Consider the following 18,320-nt stretch of genomic DNA (forward strand, 5'->3'; position numbering starts at 1 on the left):
GTGAACTAGAGAACGGCAGACTGCTCATTCTCGGCAGCCAGGCGGCCGAGGGGCCGCAAAGTCCGCGAGTGGGGGTGGGAGCGCCACGGGCCGTGCGGAGGGCGGGGAGTCTTCCCGCGCTCCCTAGGGGGCGCTGCGTCGCGGGGGGAGGCTGGGCGGGCGCGCTCGTCCCCGCGGCGCCAGCGGGAGCGAGCGGACCGAGCCGTGCGCACCGCCGCAGCTCCAGCGCCGTCCGCAGCAGACCCGGAGGCCCGCGGCCCTTCTCTGAAACGCGCTGGTGGTTCCCTGGTAACAGGTAAGCGCGTCCGAGGGAGACGGCTTGGAAGCCCGGGCGGGAGGGCGGCTTCCTGCGGTAGAGGAGCTCGAGGTGGGGACCCTCGGAGAAGGGGCGCAGTGAACAATGGGCGTTATCCGCTGCGCGCTCTCCTCACCGATGCCCACTCCTCAGGTGCCCAGGCGAGCCTCCAAACAGTCCGCGTGTGACCGTCCCTCAGCACTTCACCGCATTTCAAGTCTCCATTGTTACTTACGAGCCTGTGCATTTCATGCCTTCGATCTGATTATTTATGTCTTCTCTTCGAGCCGATTTTCCCACCGGTTACTTGGTGGATCTTTAGTACCACCCTGTCTGCTCCCCCCATTTCTGAATTCTATAGTGTCCTACTTGTCTCTGCAGAAAGGGCTTTGCGGGGTGGGATATGGGGTTTTTTTTAAGGGTATTCCCGACCTTTTAACAGAACTCTCCTCCCCACCTCAAATCTTTGCTCCAAAGAAACAGCTTTAGGTAGGAAAGGTGGAGCTCTCTGCTGGAGAACTGCCTGATCCCATATTGAAATCCAGATCCACAGGAGCTACTGATGGATGCAGATTTTTATTTGCAGTTCAGTAGAATAACTGGGGGCAGGTCATGGCTAATCGGAAAATCCAAGCTCAGAGTGAGGTACACACGAGATGCCACAGATCTTCCATTCGCCTCCACCGACATCCATCCTCTCCCCAGCTTCCCATGGTGGCAGCATGACACAGCAAGGCTGGGTTGAGTAGGCCTTGGATGCCTACAGAGGGTCTGGACAAAGGGTATTTGGGTGTGTCTGTGTGGCTAAGAAAAACTGTCTTTTTAATCTGTACATTTATTAGTCATGTTATCTCAAACTAGTGATATTTACAAAATTACCTTTGCCTTAATTATCTGCAGAATTTAAAATGAAGGATAGTGGGAAGCATTTAATGAGCATATATCATGGTACAGATAAGTGTCCAAACCTTTTGAAATAAGTAAATAATAGATATGACATGGGTGGAGAGCATTTGGGGAAGGAAAAGAGAAGCTAGCTGAAAAGGAATCCTTCACAAAATTTGGAGGACTTGGGAATTAAATCTGTACTCTATTATGTCTCTACAGGGGCTGTGGCTGTGGCTCCGCAGTAGCATACTTGCCTATCATGTGTGAGGCACTGGGTTGATTCTCAACCCCACATACAAATAAATAAAGGTCTATCAACACTAAATATAAATATTTTTTTAAATGTCACTACAAATGTCTTTACATTAGTAAACATTGACATTTTAGCTTCAATCTTCTGCTAATCTTCAATCTTCTTATGTTCTTGATTTTAATTCCACATAAATTTATATGTGTGCCTTTCTGGAATGCATTTAGTATTCTCTGGACATATCTTTGGTCAAAAGCATAACTAAAGATTTTAGGTCTTTTGAGTTAATATTTCACAAAGTTTCCTTCAGCTTTTTAAATTGTGAAATAGTACCACCAAACACTCAGAGACTGTTAGGGCAATTTTTACATAGACTATAGTTGTTAGAAAAGAAGTCTGTCAAAGAGCTTTTTCCTTTTTCTCAGATTCTAACTTACTCTCTACTGCCTTTTACATTTTCACTATTCAGATTAGAATCACAGGAATAATCAGTACCTATCCCACAGAAAATTTGTTCTTCAAGAACTAAATTTGTGTAAATTTTGAGAATATGAGTACAGGGTTATATAAAGCTGTAGGCAACTATCTATGAATAACACAAAAGGGATCAGAGTGGTTATTATGAGATTCGAGTTCTACATAAACTGGGAGGTTTCACAAGTCACTAATTTTTAAAATGTCATTTTTAATTTTAAATTTTTATTTTTTTCCTTATGATTATTTCCTTATTTACTTTGGTACGGGGTGGGGGTGAATGCAGGAGTGCTCTACCACTGAGCTATATACAGACCTTTTTATTTTTATTTGAGATAGAGTCTTGCAAAATTGCTCAAGCTGGCTTTGAACTTGCAGTCCTCCTGCCTTAGCCTCTGGAGTCATTGGGATTATAGGTGTATCACGACACTTGGTGGTTTTTTTTTTTTTTTTTTGTACTGGTGATTGAACCCAGGGGTGCTCTACCATCCCTAACCCCCCCCTTTTGTAAATTTTTTTCTTAGTTGTAGATGGACACAATATTCACTTACTTACTTATGTGGGGCTGCGGATCCAACCCAGTGCCTCATGCATGCGAGGCAAGTGCTCAACCACTGAGCTAGAACCCTAGCCCCCCAGCCCTTTTTATTTTTTATTTTGAGACAAGAGTCTCACTAAGTTGCTTAGGGCCTTACTGAGTTGCTGAGGCTGGCCTCAAACTTGCAGTCCTCCTGCCTCAGCCTCCTGAGTTGCTGGGATTAAAGGCATGCAATGCACTACTGTGCCCTGTTGATTTTATTTTTTAAAGAACCTATTATGTGTTCATCTTTATACTAAGGTTACTCTGCAGGAAACATAACAAAGGAGGGAATATAAAAGAAACCAGCTAGATAAGGAAAAACCTGATAGTATAGTAAATAATCCCAATAGGCAGAGTCAGTAACACTATTGACTCCTAAGGTTTGCTTCTTTTGGATCTTAGTTCCACATCTAAGCCAAAACTAGTTAAGAGGTAGAACCTTTTTTTTTTTTTCTTCAAGCTCTCTTTCTGCATACATGGCTTTGCAAATTACTGTGGAGATGATCAGAGCTGCATATCATAGAATGATGATCTCACCTTTCCAACACACTCCCCCGCCATGCTACAATCCCTGCATCACCCTCCTTATAAGCAGCTTCTCTGCTGAGTAATGTTCATCTTGCCCCACATGCTCATATCACCATGTTCTAGATTAAGGCTTTCTTCTTCTGCTTTAGTAGAGTCATTTCACATTATGTGGAAGAATTTTGGAAACTACTTGAGGACACTAAGAGTCACAGGCCTGATGAAAACCAATGAGGTGTGCTGGAGAAAGGTCTTTTGAAACTTAGAGTTATATTTTTGGAAGCTGTGGAATGTTCTTTCTGTTCCTTTGGGAACAATTCAAGTAAAGCTTCTTGCCTAGTAAGTAGCAGGGTGGAGGCTCCAGGGAGCTACAATAGTCATTAACATCAGGTGGGGCTGATGAACAGAAAAGGTGAAGGAACTTACTCATTAAAGTAGGGCAAAGACCTTATGCTTCCAATCTAAACTTTACTTCCTTACCTTGAATTGCCAACCCATTTATATATTCTAGCATCTGGATATTGTTCTAAAGAGAGATAGGCTAGAGAGAAACAGATTAACTTATTGGTAGACTAATAGATGAGAATAGTAAAGTATTCATCATATTAAATTAATAAATCAGCAGCCTTAAATATTTTTGTGTATAAAGCCTAGCATCTGTGGTACACAGAAAGTAGACTGGGTAGCTTCCCTTAGGAAGCTTCCAGTCTATTGAAGGAAATAATAACTTCTTCCTATACATAAAACATAAATGATCTGTAACCCCAAAATGATGGGAGTCAGGTAAACCTGTCAGGTGTCAGGGAGTTGCTGGAGGAAACAGGGTAAGTGTAAGGAAGTCATCTTGAAAGAAATGATCTTATAGTATGGTTTAGGAGGAAAACAGAAAGCAGAATATAATAGGCTTTTCAGAAGTAAAATGACCTTTAAATTTAAAGTCAGAATTTACAGTATTGAGGGAGGAGAAAGTCCTCTAGGGACTTGAATGGAGTTTTTTAAGATTTACGGTTATACATAGTAGTTCATCCTCCTGACAAACTCATATATGCATGGAAATAAATTTCAGTTCATGATTACCCCCTTGAATGGAGTCTTGAAACCTAAGAAACATTTTAGCTGGGCATGGTGGCACACATCTGTAATCCCAATAGCTCTGTAATCCTGCCAATGTCTTGGCTTGGCACAGAATCACGAGCCACCACAGCTTTGTAGATTCAAACAGCAATTCTTTATTCCCGAACTCACACCGGCCTCCACACACGCTCTGGGGCAATCCCAGTTCTCCTGCCGCCCAATTCACCTACTCCACGAGGCTTTTCCCAAAATACTCTCTGAATCTCACGAGAACTCAAAGGGAGCTCAGGTAGCAGGAACGCTCTATTTCCAGCAGCAATAATCCTCAACATCGAACTTCCCTAAAACCCAAGGTCTTAAACTGGGAACGCCCTTAAAACCAAATTATCTTAAACCTGGATACTTCCTAAAACCTGGATCCACCCTGGTCATTGAGCAGGGTCACCTTTCTCAAACACACATGCAAGGTCACAGCAAATTTCCAAGGCAAGTCCATTTAACATGGGGTACGCTGGCAAGGAAATATCGATGCGTCAATCCTACTTGGCAATGGCCCTCAGCATAATCCCAATATCTCGGGAAGCTAAGGCAGGAAGATTGTGAGTTCAAAGCCAGTCTCAGCAATTTAGCAAGGCCCTAAGCAACTCAGCAAGTCCCTGTCTCTAAATAAAATATATATATTTTTTAAGGGATGGGGATGCGGCTCAGTGGTTAGATGCCCAGGGTTCAATCCCCAGTACCAAAAATTATCTATATCTATATATAGATATAATAGAAAGTTGAAGGAATTAAGCAAGACAGGAATGAACAAAACTACCAGAGGCTATATACTGCTAGGAAGAGTGGGGCCAAGGGCTGGGGATGTGGCTCAAGCGGTAGCGTGCTCGCCTGTCATGCCTGCGGCCTGGGTTTGATCCTCAGCACCACATACAAACAAAGATGTTGTGTCCACTGAAAACTAAAAAATAAATATTAAAAAAAAAATTATCTATTCCTCTCTCTCTCTTTAAAAAAATAAGAGTGGGGCCAAATTTTGGAAGGTCTCAAAAATCAGATCCAAGATCCACTTGATGCAGTAGGTAACCATTTGAAGGTGAGAAGTTAGGAAATGGCAGAAAATTATAATAAAGGGAGAGTTCCAGAAGCTTATCCTAGGAAACTTGGATTATTTACAGAGGCAAACAAGGATATGGAGCTTCCTTTTTGGTGAGGGGAGATTGAACTCAGGTATGCTCTGCCACTGAGCTACACCCCCTACCCCCAGTACTTTTTTTGGGGGGGAGGTGGGTACTAGGGATTGTACTTAGGGTCACTCAACCACTGGGCCACATCCCCAGCCCTTTTTTGTCCTTTATTTAGAGACAGGGTCTCACTGAGTTGTTTAGTCCCTCACCATTGCTGATGCTGGCTTTGAACTTGGGATCCTTCTGAGTTGCTGGAATTACAGGCATGTGCCACCATGGCCCACCCCCTTTTTTTTTGGGGGGGGGGAGTAATAGAGATTGAACCCAGAGGCACTTAACCACTGAGCCACACCCCAGCCCTTTTTATGTTTTGAGACAGTCTGTTAGGTTGCTTTGAATTCATGATCCTCCTGCCTTAGCCTTCCAAGCCTCTGGAATTACAGGTGTGGGCCACCACGCCCAGCTGAGATATGGGGTTTCTAAGCAAGAGCCAGGAGCCAAAAAGAGGTTGCTTTAGCATAAAGAATGACAAGTGGTTTCTTTCCAGGAAACTATGAGGGACCCTGTGAGTAGCCAGTACAGCTCCTTTCTTTTCTGGAGGATGCCCATACCAGAACTGGATCTTTCGGAGCTGGAAGGCCTGGGTCTGTCGGATACACCCACCTACAAGATCAAGGACAGCAGCGTTGGCAAAATGATGGGGCAAGCAACAGGAGCAGAGCAAGAGAAAAACCCAGAAGGCGATACCCTCCTAGAGTACAGCACCTTCAACTTCTGGAGAGCTCCCATTGCCAGCATCCACTCCTTCGAATTGGACTTGCTCTAAGGCCAAGACTTCAGTCTCCCACCACCTTGCCCTTATTATCTTCTCTTTCAAGCCCCTTCCTTCTCATTCCTTTCCCAAATTAATCTTGTTCTCTTCCCTCTATTGTGTTGGTGGTGCTGATGAATCTGCCAGTTGTTTTATTTATTTATTTATTTATTTATCTATCTATCTATCTACTCCATTTCTCTCAAAAGCCCTCAAACCAAAGTAAAGGGTTAAAGCAATGGAGTATTGGATAACAGAAACCCCACCCCCACCCCCTGGATTATTAACCCCAGAAACCAGGCTTTGTGGAGACATCAGGGAGTAGTAGAGTAGTGCAAAATGGAATATGGTTTTGATCCCATTTTTAATCGGCTTCAAAGATTGCTCAAACCATATGTAAGACCTTGGGTTTGATCCCTAGCACCACAAAAAAGAAGACTGCTCAAACCTTTGTAGTTTCCTGTAGTTACCAGTAAATTTAAGTATTTTTTCCAGGGTTAATGAAAACCTTCTAATTTTTAAGATGATTTGTCACAACAGAATGATTTCCAAAACGTTAAGGTGATGATCTTCTTTTTTTAATCCTATTCCTTCTTATAATACATTCTTTTCCCCAGAGAAATTAGGGGTAAAGGTATAAAATGAGGAAATAATATATTATGAAAATATGGAAAAGCACTCAGTCTTTTCAGAAATAGTTGAAGCTCTTTCCTTCCAAAAAGCATTCTTTGTTTTCTGCAGTACTGGGGATCCAACCCACTGAACTACATCCTAGCCCATTTTATTTTTTTTATTTTGAGACAGGGTCTAAGTTGCCCATGCTGGCCTTGAATTTGTTATCCTTTTGTCAGCCTCCATAGTCCAAAAGGATGTTCTTCAGCTTACAACTTTGCTTTTAATTTTGGATTGATAATTCTAGCTGAAAAAAATCAGATTTCAAATCTTAAGAAGAAACCTTGCTATTAGGATAACTTGTAAGGTTCTGATTCGGTCTTCTAAAAAAAACCATAAGGTTTAGTCCCATTCCTCATTTGCAACGTATGGTCTACTAATCAGTGGGCCTCAGGCACAGTTTTAAACCTACATTAAGACCCGAAATGAGCAATTACATTCTGCCCCTACACCTTGTTCCCACTCCTTCCAAAAATATTGCTGATCTGTGCTGCCATTTACTCACTTATTTAATAAAGACATTCAATCCCAGGATTGTATTACAGTTTTCTCTCTTTATAAGCAAGCAGTACAGATCACTGAAGTTAGCCATGCTTTCAATTTCACATTCAGCATATATACATTTTATCACATTCAACTTTGTGGAAAAATGATTTGAATAGCATGTTCATTAAATGGTGAACTTTAGGTTAAAAGGGTGAAATCAACTTCACCTACAACCAATCACTCTTCTGCTTCCCCAAGGACTACTAACATATTTCAGGTAAAACTTTAAGTGACTAAGAAACTGGCACTCAAATATGTTATCTGCGTATTTGCAACTCACCTCATTCTAAAAAAAACTATGAAACAAATAGTTTTTGTGTTGAAACTACAACACTGAGCTAGACAAAAAAAAAATCTTTATAGTATTAAAAGGCCATAAATAATTTAAAGACAACATCGATATGACTTAGATAAGTTTGAAGGAAGGGAAGATTGCCACCATCAACAACCAAGACCAAAGTCTAATAAAGAATGGGACCAGAAAGGTCAAATGACGTGTCCTTTCTATTGTAATTTATATTTTGAGATCTTTTTGGAACTAAGGATTGAACCCAGAGAGGCTTTACCTCGGAGCCACGACAACCCCCGCCCTCTTTTTTTTTTTTTTTTTTAATTTCGAGACAGGGTCTCATGAAGTTGCAGAGCCTGGCTTTTAACTTACTGATTTCTGAAAGGCTTTCCGGGCTTCTTGCGTCCTTTAGTCATGGAAAATCAACCGCTAAATGAAAGGACCAAAAGGATCCGCAAACTCCTGCTCCATCCTCTGGCAGAAACTGCCGACAGCAGGCTCCGGCAACGCGCCTCCCGACACCTCCCCGGCGCGCCGCGACGGGAACGCGTCCACCAGCCAGTCCGCGCAGTCAGGGGTGTCCCGCGCAGCTTTACCCGAGACAGGGACCGGGAAGCAGGCCTTTCCCGTCAACCCTAACGCTAGTCCTCCGTAGAAGCCGCCGACAAGTAGAAGGCAAATTCCAGGACCAAGGAATAATCCCACTTAATCAATTCGCCAAGTTCTTGGCGCCAAACAGCCATCAGAGTCCGTCCCCTACCGGAACTACACGAACGTAATACATAATCATCCGCCTCATTAAGTAGTCCTCCCAGAACACCCACGACACACACTTTCCCGGATCAAGAGACCTCTAGAAGACATGAAATAACAATAATAATAAATAAATGAGCCTAAGAGATGCACTTCCTTTCCGCTCGAATAGAAACGTGATATCCCTAATGTTTCCCACCAGAGATTCCTCCGCCAGAAGTTATATTCCTGCGCTTTCACTTCCGGGTCCGCCATTTTGTTGCCTCCATTTCTCCACGAGGGGGGGTAAGGGCCCCCAAAATATGCATACATGAAAAGGCCAAAAAGTAACCGTCACTGACAGGGAGTCTTAGCTTCTGAAGGAAATGGGGCCAAACTGGCGGGCTCGCTGAACGTGGAGCCGACTGCGTCCCGGACGAGGAGGTGAGGAGGCCAACAGATGCGCGGGCTCTCGGGGGCGTAGGGCTGGAGTGGAAGGTCCCGGAGGAAGCCGCCCCGCTTCGCAGTGCAACCCCAGACCGCTGGGTGTGCTCGGAGAGGCGCCCCCGCGGCGGAGCAGGCACAGCGGGGGAGGGGGACGCAGAGGAAGGGGATGCTGGCGGGAGGAAGGGGAGGGGATGGAGGAGGTGAGGAAGGGGGTGGGTGCGAGACCTGGGGCCGCGGAGCTGGACCACGGGAAGCCGAGGCCACAGGGGTGGCCGCTAGGGGGCGCGCGGCACAGGGCGCCAACTTTGGCTCCCGACCTCCAACGGGCTCCCGGCTCAGAGAGCCAGAACTCGGGTGTGGAGAGCTGGCGGCCCGGCGGCCCCGACTCCGGCGGCGCAGCGAGGCGGGGGGCGAGCAGGAAAGCCCGGCTGCATCCCCGGACGCTCGTTTGGACGGCTGACCGCCCAGCGGGGACGTGTACGATCCCGAGGGAAGGATCTCCCGACCGCGGACTCTCGAGTTGGTGCTTTCCTGTCCCTTTTCTACCCTTCAGCCTTTCCTCCGGCCTCACGATTCCTTGAGCCGTATCCCACTCCTCTCCTAAAGGCCTCTCCTCCCCTCTGCTCCTCTTTCTATCATGGGGAAGGACGTGCTGTGGCGACCGTCGACGACGTCATGCTTCTGGCCACCCGGGACGCGTTTCGTCGTCGCGTCCGACCGCCCAGCCCTGCTCCTCAGCGTCTGTTTCCCACCTGCCTTGCTAGCGACGAGGAGCGGACGCCCGCCCAGGACTTCTGTAAACCAAAGTAATGACCTGATCCTGGAGCGCTTCTGAGAGCGCCGGCACCGCAGGGCTCCGCGAGTCTATTGAGAAGACCCAGGGGGTCCCCAGTACTGAGGAGGCAAGCTCGGGCTCCGAAGACCCCAGCTCCGTGGGAATGAAGCCAGAGCCTCTTAGCAGGGCGCAACTGAAGTCAGGCCTTAAGCAAATAAGTGCACTCCTGCAATCCCAGCACCGCGAGGCCGAGGTAGGGGGTCGGTAGTTCAAGACCAGCCTCAGCAACTCGGTGAGACCCTGCCTCTAAATAAAACAAAATAGGTGATGTGGCTCAGTGGTGGAGCAGTTGCCTAGCACACGTGCCTCAGTTTGAGCCTCAGCACCACATAAAAATAAATAAAGGTATTGTGTTCTACACACACACACACACACACACACCATATACTTTAAAAAACAAATGAAGTTCTTATTCTCCTGGGCATACTTATTCAGAGAACCTGGATGCAGATCTCAGATATATATATATTTTGGTTTGTGGTGTTTTCTGTTGTTGTTTTCAGTACTGAGGATTGAACCCAGGGATGCTCTACCACTGAGCTACATCCCCAGCTCTTTTTATTTTTATTTTGAGACAAGGTCTTGCTACATTACCCAGGCTGGCCTCAAACTGGCCATCCTCCTCCCTCAGGCTCCTGAATAGCTGGGATAGCAGGAGGCACTGTGCCACCACTCCCAGCTGGTATATTTATGTTGAACAAACAACCCTGGTAATTTGTTGGGGGGGGGTGTGTTCTTTTCTTTTTCTTTCTTTCTTTTCTTTCTTTCTTTTAATTGTGGTGCTGGGGATCAAACCCAGGGCCTTGGCATGCAAGGCAACAACTTTGGTAGTTTGAATACAAAGTTCAGATTGAAAAATCACACAGCAGCTAAATTGTTTGCCTAAGCCAGTGATTCTTATATTTTCCTGTTTCAGGATCCATTTACACTCTTAAAAATTATCGTTGAGAACTTCATTATGTCATATTTATTGATATTTATTATTTTAGAAGTTATTTTTTGAAATGTTCATTAATTAGGGCTAGGCTGTGGCTCAGTGGTAGAGTGCTTACCTAGCTTGTGGGAGGAACTGAGTTTGATTCTCAGTACCACATGCAAATAAAAATAAAGGTCTGGGGCTGGGGATGTGGCTCAAGCGGTAGCGCGCTCGCCTGGCTTGCGTGCATCCCGGGTTCGATCCTCAGCACCACAAACAAAGATGTTGTGTCTGCCGATAAAATAAATAAATATTAAAAAATTCAAAAAAAATAAAATAAAGGTCCATCAACAACTAAAAATATACTTTAAAAAAAAATTTATTGGGAGCTGGGGTTGTGGCTCAGTGGTAGAGTGCTAGCCTTGCATGTGTGAGGCACTGGGTTCGACCCTCAGCATCACCTAATGTAAAATAAAGACATTGTGTCCACCTATAACTAAAAAAAAAGAAAAGAAAAAAATTTATTGGGCTGAGGATATACTCAGTTGATAGAGTGCTTGCCTTGCATACACTGGGCCCTGGATTCAATCCCTAGCACTACAAAAAAAAAAAAAAAGTTTATTAGTTAACTTAATTAATCCATTAAATGTTAACACGATTAGACGTTTTTTGTTTTTGCAATGCTAGTTATTGAACCCAGGACCTCACACATGCTAGGCAAGCACTCTACCACTAACATATTTTTATGAAAAATAAATTTCAGTTAAAAAAATTACATATAGTGAGAAAGAATGGCATTGTTTTACATTTTTTACTAATCTCTAACTTCTGACTTAGCTGTATTTTCAGAACTACTTCTGATTCAATCTGTTGTAATAAATACTTGGAGAAGGAAACAGTATTTTAATAGCATTTTCAGACAATTGTCAGTATTTTTTGATCTACACAAAAACTTAGCAAGTGGTAATTTTTTGTTTTTTCTTTTTTTTCAGTGTTGAGAATGAACCTCGGGGCTTTGTACGTTCTAAACAAGCACTCTAACACTGAGCTACTTCCCCAGCTCAACAACTGCTATTTCTTAAAAAATTAATGGCAATTGGCCAGGCAAGGTGTTACCAGCCTGTAAACCCAACTAATCTGGAGGCTGAGGCAGGAGGCTCACAAATTCAAGGCCCGCCTAGGCAACTTGGACAATGCCTCAAAAATAAAAAGGGCAGCTGGGCATGGTGGCACAAACCTGTAATCACAGAGGATTGGGAGGCCGAGGCATTAGGATTGCAGGTTTAAAGCCAACCTCGGCAACATAGAATGTTTTACTTGTGCAGGATTTTATAACTTCAGGCAATGGTCATTGGAAAGTATTGGTTCACCAAATTATGCATATCATCCAAATGTTGGTCCATTTTATTTTACAATATCAAAAAGCACATTCATTAATATTATCACTGATTTCATCAAAAAAGTCATTAAAAAGTAGTAAGCTATCGAGTTCACCTTGGTGGATTTAGGCTTTCCTTTTTTCTTTTTTCTTTTTTTTTTTTTTTTTTTAGTGCTGGCAATTAAACCCAGGGTTTCCAAAATTCTAATTTTTGCCTGAAAGCTCGAATTAATGATATTTACTAATAATTATTGTCAGTTGTTTTCCTTGTAGTGTCAGGCTCACTTGGCTCACTCATTTTTTTTTTAATTTTTTTTTTTTTTTAAGAGAGAGGGAGAGAGAGGGAGAATTTTTAATATTTATTTTTTAGTTCTCGGCGGACACAACATCTTTGTATGTGGTGCTGAGGATCGAACCCGGGCCGCACGCATGCGAGGCGAGCGCGCTACCGCTTGAGCCACATCCCCAGCCCTGGCTCACTCATTTTTAAAATTTTTTTGTAGTTGTAGATGGACAGCATGCTTTATTTTATTTGTTCATTTTTATGGGGTGCTAAGCATCAAACCCTATGCCTCACACGTGCTAGACAAGCACTCTGCCACTGAGCTATATCCCAGCCCACTTGGTTCATTTTTCCTTTTTTTTTTTTTTTTTTTTTTGGTACCAGGGATTGAACCCAGGGGCACTTAATTACTAAGGTACATCCCCAGCCCTTTTTTTTTTTTTTTTTTAAGAGAGAGAGAGGGGATTTTAATATTTATTTATTTTTTTAGTTATCGGCAGACACAACATCTTTGTTTGTATGTGGTGCTGAGGATTGAACCCGGGCCGCACGCATGCCAGGCGAGCGCGCTACCGCTTGAGCCACATCCCCAGCCCCCCCAGCCCTTTTTCATATTTCTTTTTTTAATTTTTTTTTTGATAGTCATAGATGGACAGAATGCCTTTATTTATTTATTTTTATGCAGTGCCAAGGATCGAACTCAGGGCCTCACACGTGCTAGGCAAGTGCTCTGCCACTGAGCTACAGCCTCAACCCCCACTTGGTTCATTTTTAAATAAACGTCTGTCATATGAGTCTTTGATTTGTCTGTTGTTCATTCTTTCATACAAAGAGTGTTCCATGAGTAGGGTGCTGTAATGCATGCCTATAAGCCCAGCTACTTGGGAGATTGAGGCAGGAAGTTTGCAAAATTGAGGCCAGCCCAGGAAACTTAAGAAGACTCTGTCTTAAAAATAAAATAAAAAGGGCTGGGGATATAGCTCAGTGGTAGAGCACATCTAGGTTCCATCCTCAGTACCACTAAATAAATAAAACGATGTTCTATGATAAAAGCTGTTATTTCCGTTTGCAACTTAATTGTACAGTTTTTTCTCAAGAAATCCACCATACTGGGATTCCACCTTCTGGGTCCCCTTCTTCCTCCGGGAGAAGTCTTTTCTGCTGTCCTTTAATAAACTTCTAATCTCTAAAAAAAAAAAAAAAAAAGAAATCCACCATACTGAAGTATGCAGCAGAAGTGCTTAATATATATGTCCCATTTCATCACACACAAATTATAAACACATGTATTTAAGTGTTAAGATTTAATAAAATTGGTAATATTTACTGCTTCATCAAGGACATTTTTAAATAGAACTGGCTTTTTTCCCTTGAAAGTACATTGCAATGAAGAATAGAATAATTAGCATACTCAAGGCCCTGGGTTCAATCCCCAGTTAGCAAATAATAGTAATAACAAGAAAATTACTTTCACAATTTGATCTGAGCTATATCTAGCATTGTATTTGTACTACCAGAACAAATGTTAACATGGTAAAAGAGGCAAATAATATCTTAGTATTATAATAAAGATAGTTTTGACCCTGAAAAGATTGTTAGTGACCACCAGGGGTCCATGTACCACTTTTTTTTTTTTTTTTTTTTTTTTTTTTTTTTTAATGGTGTGTGGGGACAGTATTGGAAATTTAACCCAGGGACACTTTAACACTGAGCTACATCCCCAGCCCTTTTTTTTTTTATTTTGAGACAGGACCTCCCTAAGTTGCTTAGGGTCTCTTTAAATTGCTTAGGCTGGTCTTGAACTTTCCATCCTTCTGTCTTAGTCTCCTGAGCTTCTGGGATTACAGGTGTGTAGCACCACATTTGGCCATGTACCACAGTTTAACAACTCACCTTGTTTGTTGCTGTATGGGGAATTAAATCCAGAGGTGCTGTATTCCCTGAGCTGTATTCCCAGCCCTTTTTTTTTTTTTTTTTTTTTTTTTTTTTTTAATGATGCTGGGGATCAAACCTAGGGCCTTGGACATGCTGGACAAACACCCTACCACTGAGCTACACCCCTCCCCCCACAGTCCTTTTAATATATATTTTTTGAGACAGGGTCTCACCAAATTGCTGAGGCTGGCTTCAAATTTGCTATCCTCCTACCTCAGCCTCCCAAGTCCTTGGGATTACAGGCATGCCATTAGGCCCAGAAGCAGATCAGTGTTTGACCAGAAAGTTTGCTTTTTGTAAACTTCCATCATTATATCTTTATACCACAGATGAGAAAAATTAACAGTGCAATTTATTTTAGAAATCTTGATGTGTCCTATTTCATTATGGCATCCAAAGATCTATAAACCTTTAGAAAGAGTTGTTAATTGCTAATAAGGAATCCCATGATTTCCATCAAGCAGCAATTTCACATATAGGCACACTTCTTTGTCCCTGCCTGGAAATCAGTTCATGTTTTATTACTTTATATTGTATTCCTTAAAATAATATTCTACTGGGGCTAGGGTTGTGGCTCAGTGGTAGAGTGCTTGCCTGGCATGTGTGAAGCCTTGAGTTCGAATCTCAGCACTGCATATAAATAAAGTTCCACTGACAACTAAAAAATTTTTTTTAAATAATAATATTCTACCATTGGTCATTTCAAGAGTATGAAATGTTATTTTTTGATTCCCTATATTAGAAAGTATGTATAGAGTATATTGGTTATATTTCCAAAGTTTTTCTGGAGATTAAAAGGGAGGGAATTGTCATTCAGTGCCTAAAACTTTCCCAAATATCTAATTGCTTAAGATGATAGAAGAGTCCTACCAGTTAATGAGATGTATCATATGTATATTCAAGTATAAAAAGTCTTCTAAAAACATTTTACAGGCAGCTTTCCTTGTGTTTGAATTATAGCTACCTGAAAAGTTTTGCTCTTATGCATAAAGATGTCTTTGGTGGACTTGGGGAAGAGGTTGCTAGAAGCAGCAAGAAAAGGCCAAGATGATGAAGTGAGAACATTAATGGCAAATGGTGCCCCATTTACCACAGACTGGGTAAGCTTAGCAGAAAGGTCTCTTATATTCAAAGTGTGCCTTACCAATATTTTTTGTTAAAGGCCAAACAGACATTATTTATTTTTCTTCATTCTCTTTCTTCCTCATTTTATTTTCTTTATCTTACCTGAATATGTGGCTTTCTTTTTTAATTTTCCAATTTGAAAGTGTCTCCTCTGGGATATATAGGTGGTAATTATAAGGTATTATATGTTTGTGATTTTCTGTAATGTTTTTTAAAGTATTTCCTAAAGGTTTATTTCTCTCTGAAGTATTCTTGGGTTGTAGGCCTCATAATTACCTAGAAGTTAAAATGAGAATATGAGTACATTTTATTTCAGTTGTTAATAGCCTTTTTAAAAAAAATTTTATATGTGGTGCTGATAATCGAACCCAGTTCCTCACACATGCTAAGCAAGTGCGTTACCACTGAGCCCCAGCCTCAGCCCCTAATAAGAGTACATTTCTATTTATTTATTTATTTATTTATGCAACCCAGGCCTTATGAATGCTTGGCAAGTGCTCTGACACTGAACTACACAGCCAATCCCCAAGGGTGTATTTCTTTTCCTTTCCTTTCACATGTCCTGGTTCATAAGGAAGAGTCTTTACATTTTGCTGGCCACTCTTGGAAAACATTAAAGAGGAAGATGTAATTTTTTTCAATATGGAGAATGAATCCAGGAGCACTCTACCACTGAGCTATATCCCCAGCCCTTTTTATTTTTTATTTTGAGACAGGGTCTCACTAAGTTGTGGAGGCTAACATCAAGCTTGTGATCCTCCTGCTTCAGCCTCCTGAGTCACTGGGATTACAGGAGTCCACCGCTGCACCTAGCTAGGAATGTATAATTTAATGAGCCTAGACAACCCGCCTGGAGATCAGCATGTTTCGGAAGTTGTAATGTGGGCCTTTTTTTTTTTTTTTTTGGTGCTGGGGATTGAACCCAGGACCTGTGGGCCTTCTTACCATTCACATATTTGTAAGCACTGAATAATTTTAACAATTTTGATGAGCGAGTGACCTCTTGTGGGGTTATTAATTCATAATTTCAGAGGCCAACAGGTTCTTAGCACTTTATAAAAAGGCAGAAAAGGAAACCTTTGAGATTAGCATTTCTATAAATAGATGTGAAAAGAGCAATATGAATTAAATCCAGTCAGGCACAGAAGTGGAATATATAGGAAACACAGAATAAACTGAACAGGCTTAAAATAAAGGGTGTAACACACACACAAAGGAATAAATCTCAGTTCCAAAATGGATGCTGATATAAGATTTATTTTGAGATGACACAGTCTTGCTTATTGCTGTTGGAATGGTATTGCTAAATTTCTACCTCATCGGTCTTTTCATCTCATCAGTCTTTTTATTCTTATTTACTGTAGCAACAAACCTCTATTCGAACCAAATTTGTACCTCAAATTCCACATGTAACTCGTCTCTGCCCTTTTCTTAAGAATTGTTTTGAACCTGTCTAGCCCTTTCCTCTATCCCTGGCTCAGAATGCTCTTTTTGATCCTTTTGTTTTTTGTTTTTAGTACTGGAAATTAAACCCAGGGACGCTTTACCACTAAGCTACATTCCCAGCCCTTTTAATTTTTGTTAAATTTTGATATAGGGTTTTGCTGAAGGTGGCCTCAAACTTGGAATCTTTCTGTTTCAACCTCCGGATAGCCATTCACTACCATGCTTGGCATTTTTTAAAAACCTTCTTCCTGTTTAAAATAATGTTCTTTAGGGAGTTTTTTTTTTTTAATATTAGTTGTTGATGGACCTTTATTTATTTTTATGTGGTGCTGAAAATCGAACCCAGTGCCTCACACATGCTAGGCAAGCACTCTGCCACTGAACCACAACCTCAGCCCCTCTCCCCTCTTTAGAGAGTCTTAACCTGATAAATCTACCTGACTTATAGCCATTATACTGCATACTTATTTAATTGGTGTATATTTATCTGCATATTTGTATATTATTATTATTGGGATTTTTTAAAATATGTTTTTTTAGTTGTAGATGGACACAATATCTTTATTTTTACATGGTGTTGAGGATGGCACCCAGTGCCTCACAGGTGCAAGGCAGGCGCTCTACCACTGATCTACGGCCCGGCTCCTATAAATTTTTTAAAAATTTATTTTAAGTTGTTGATAGATCTTTATCATTTTTTATTTATTTATACGTGGTGCTGAGAATCAAACCCAGTGCTTCACACATGCCAGACAAGTGCACTACTGCTGAGCCCCGGCCCCATCCTCCCAGTCCTATTTTATATTGTATTTAGAGACAGGGTCTTACTGTTTAGTACCTCGTCTTTTTTGTGTGGTGGGTGCTGGGGATTGAACTCAGGGCCTTGTACATGCTAGGCAAGCACTCTACCAACTGACATACAGTGCCCCTAAGTGTCCCGCCTTTGCTAAGGCTGGCTTTGAACTCTCAATCCTCCTGCCTCAGCCTCCTGAGCTGCTGGGATTACAGGTGTGCACCACCATGCATGACTATTATTGTATTTTTATGTTGTTTTGTTTTGTTACTAGGGATTAAATTCACGGGTGCTTAATCACTGAACCACAGCCTCACCACTTTTTATTTCTTATTTTGAGACAGGGTCTCGCTAAGTTGCTTAGAGCTTCATGTAATTGCTGAGGCTGGCTTTGAACTTAAGATCCTCCTGTCTCCGCCTCCTGAGCCACTGGGATTACAATGTGTGCTACCCACCCAGCTTGTATATTAATTTTTAAGCTAAATTATTTCTTAAACACTATCTGTCCAGTTAGATTCTCTCTCCAAAGATAGGAACCATAGGATTTAACTCTTCTTCATATGAATCCATCAATGCTATAGGATTCTGCACATAGTAGATATTCAATGAGTATTATTTTCCCACAGCTTGGAACATCACCCCTCCACCTTGCAGCCCAGTACGGTCATTATTCCACAGCAGAAGTGCTTCTTCGAGCAGGCGTTAGCAGGGATGCCCGGACCAAAGTGGACAGGACCCCTTTGCACATGGCGGCAGCTGATGGACATGCGCACATCGTGGAACTGCTTGTTAGGGTAAAGCAAGAATAGTGGTGGAGCTATATTGTAAAAAAGACATCTACC

At 42.2% G+C, this 18,320-nt stretch overlaps 2 protein-coding genes across 8 annotated transcripts in view; both read left to right on the forward strand.

Moving 5' to 3' along the window:
• Positions 1-154: 154 nt before the first annotated feature.
• Positions 155-6,357, forward strand: MLLT11 (MLLT11 transcription factor 7 cofactor). The gene is made up of 2 exons (XM_081307095.1): positions 155-295; positions 5,818-6,357. Exon 2 carries the CDS (start codon positions 5,824-5,826, stop codon positions 6,094-6,096), a length of 273 nt encoding a protein of 90 aa, XP_081163221.1. The 5' UTR covers positions 155-295; positions 5,818-5,823; the 3' UTR covers positions 6,097-6,357.
• A 2,272-nt stretch (positions 6,358-8,629) lies between these two features.
• The window catches only part of GABPB2 (GA binding protein transcription factor subunit beta 2), a 44,986-nt gene continuing 35,295 nt past the window's right edge, over positions 8,630-18,320 (forward strand). For 2 of the 7 annotated variants that reach the window (XM_081307031.1, XM_081307035.1), the window contains exons 1-3: positions 9,585-9,834; positions 15,075-15,214; positions 18,105-18,272. In XM_081307031.1, coding sequence (XP_081163157.1) covers positions 15,107-15,214; positions 18,105-18,272 — 276 coding nt within the window. In that variant the 5' untranslated portion in view covers positions 9,585-9,834; positions 15,075-15,106. Of the gene's footprint in view, positions 8,765-9,578; positions 9,835-15,074; positions 15,215-18,104; positions 18,273-18,320 lie in introns of those variants that run through there. The other 5 variants (XM_081307033.1, XM_081307034.1, XM_081307032.1 and 2 more) reach the window with 5 other exon arrangements.

This window comes from Spermophilus citellus (assembly GCF_964194105.1).
Source record: "Spermophilus citellus genome assembly, chromosome: 9".
Classification (NCBI taxonomy): Eukaryota; Metazoa; Chordata; class Mammalia; order Rodentia; family Sciuridae; genus Spermophilus; species Spermophilus citellus.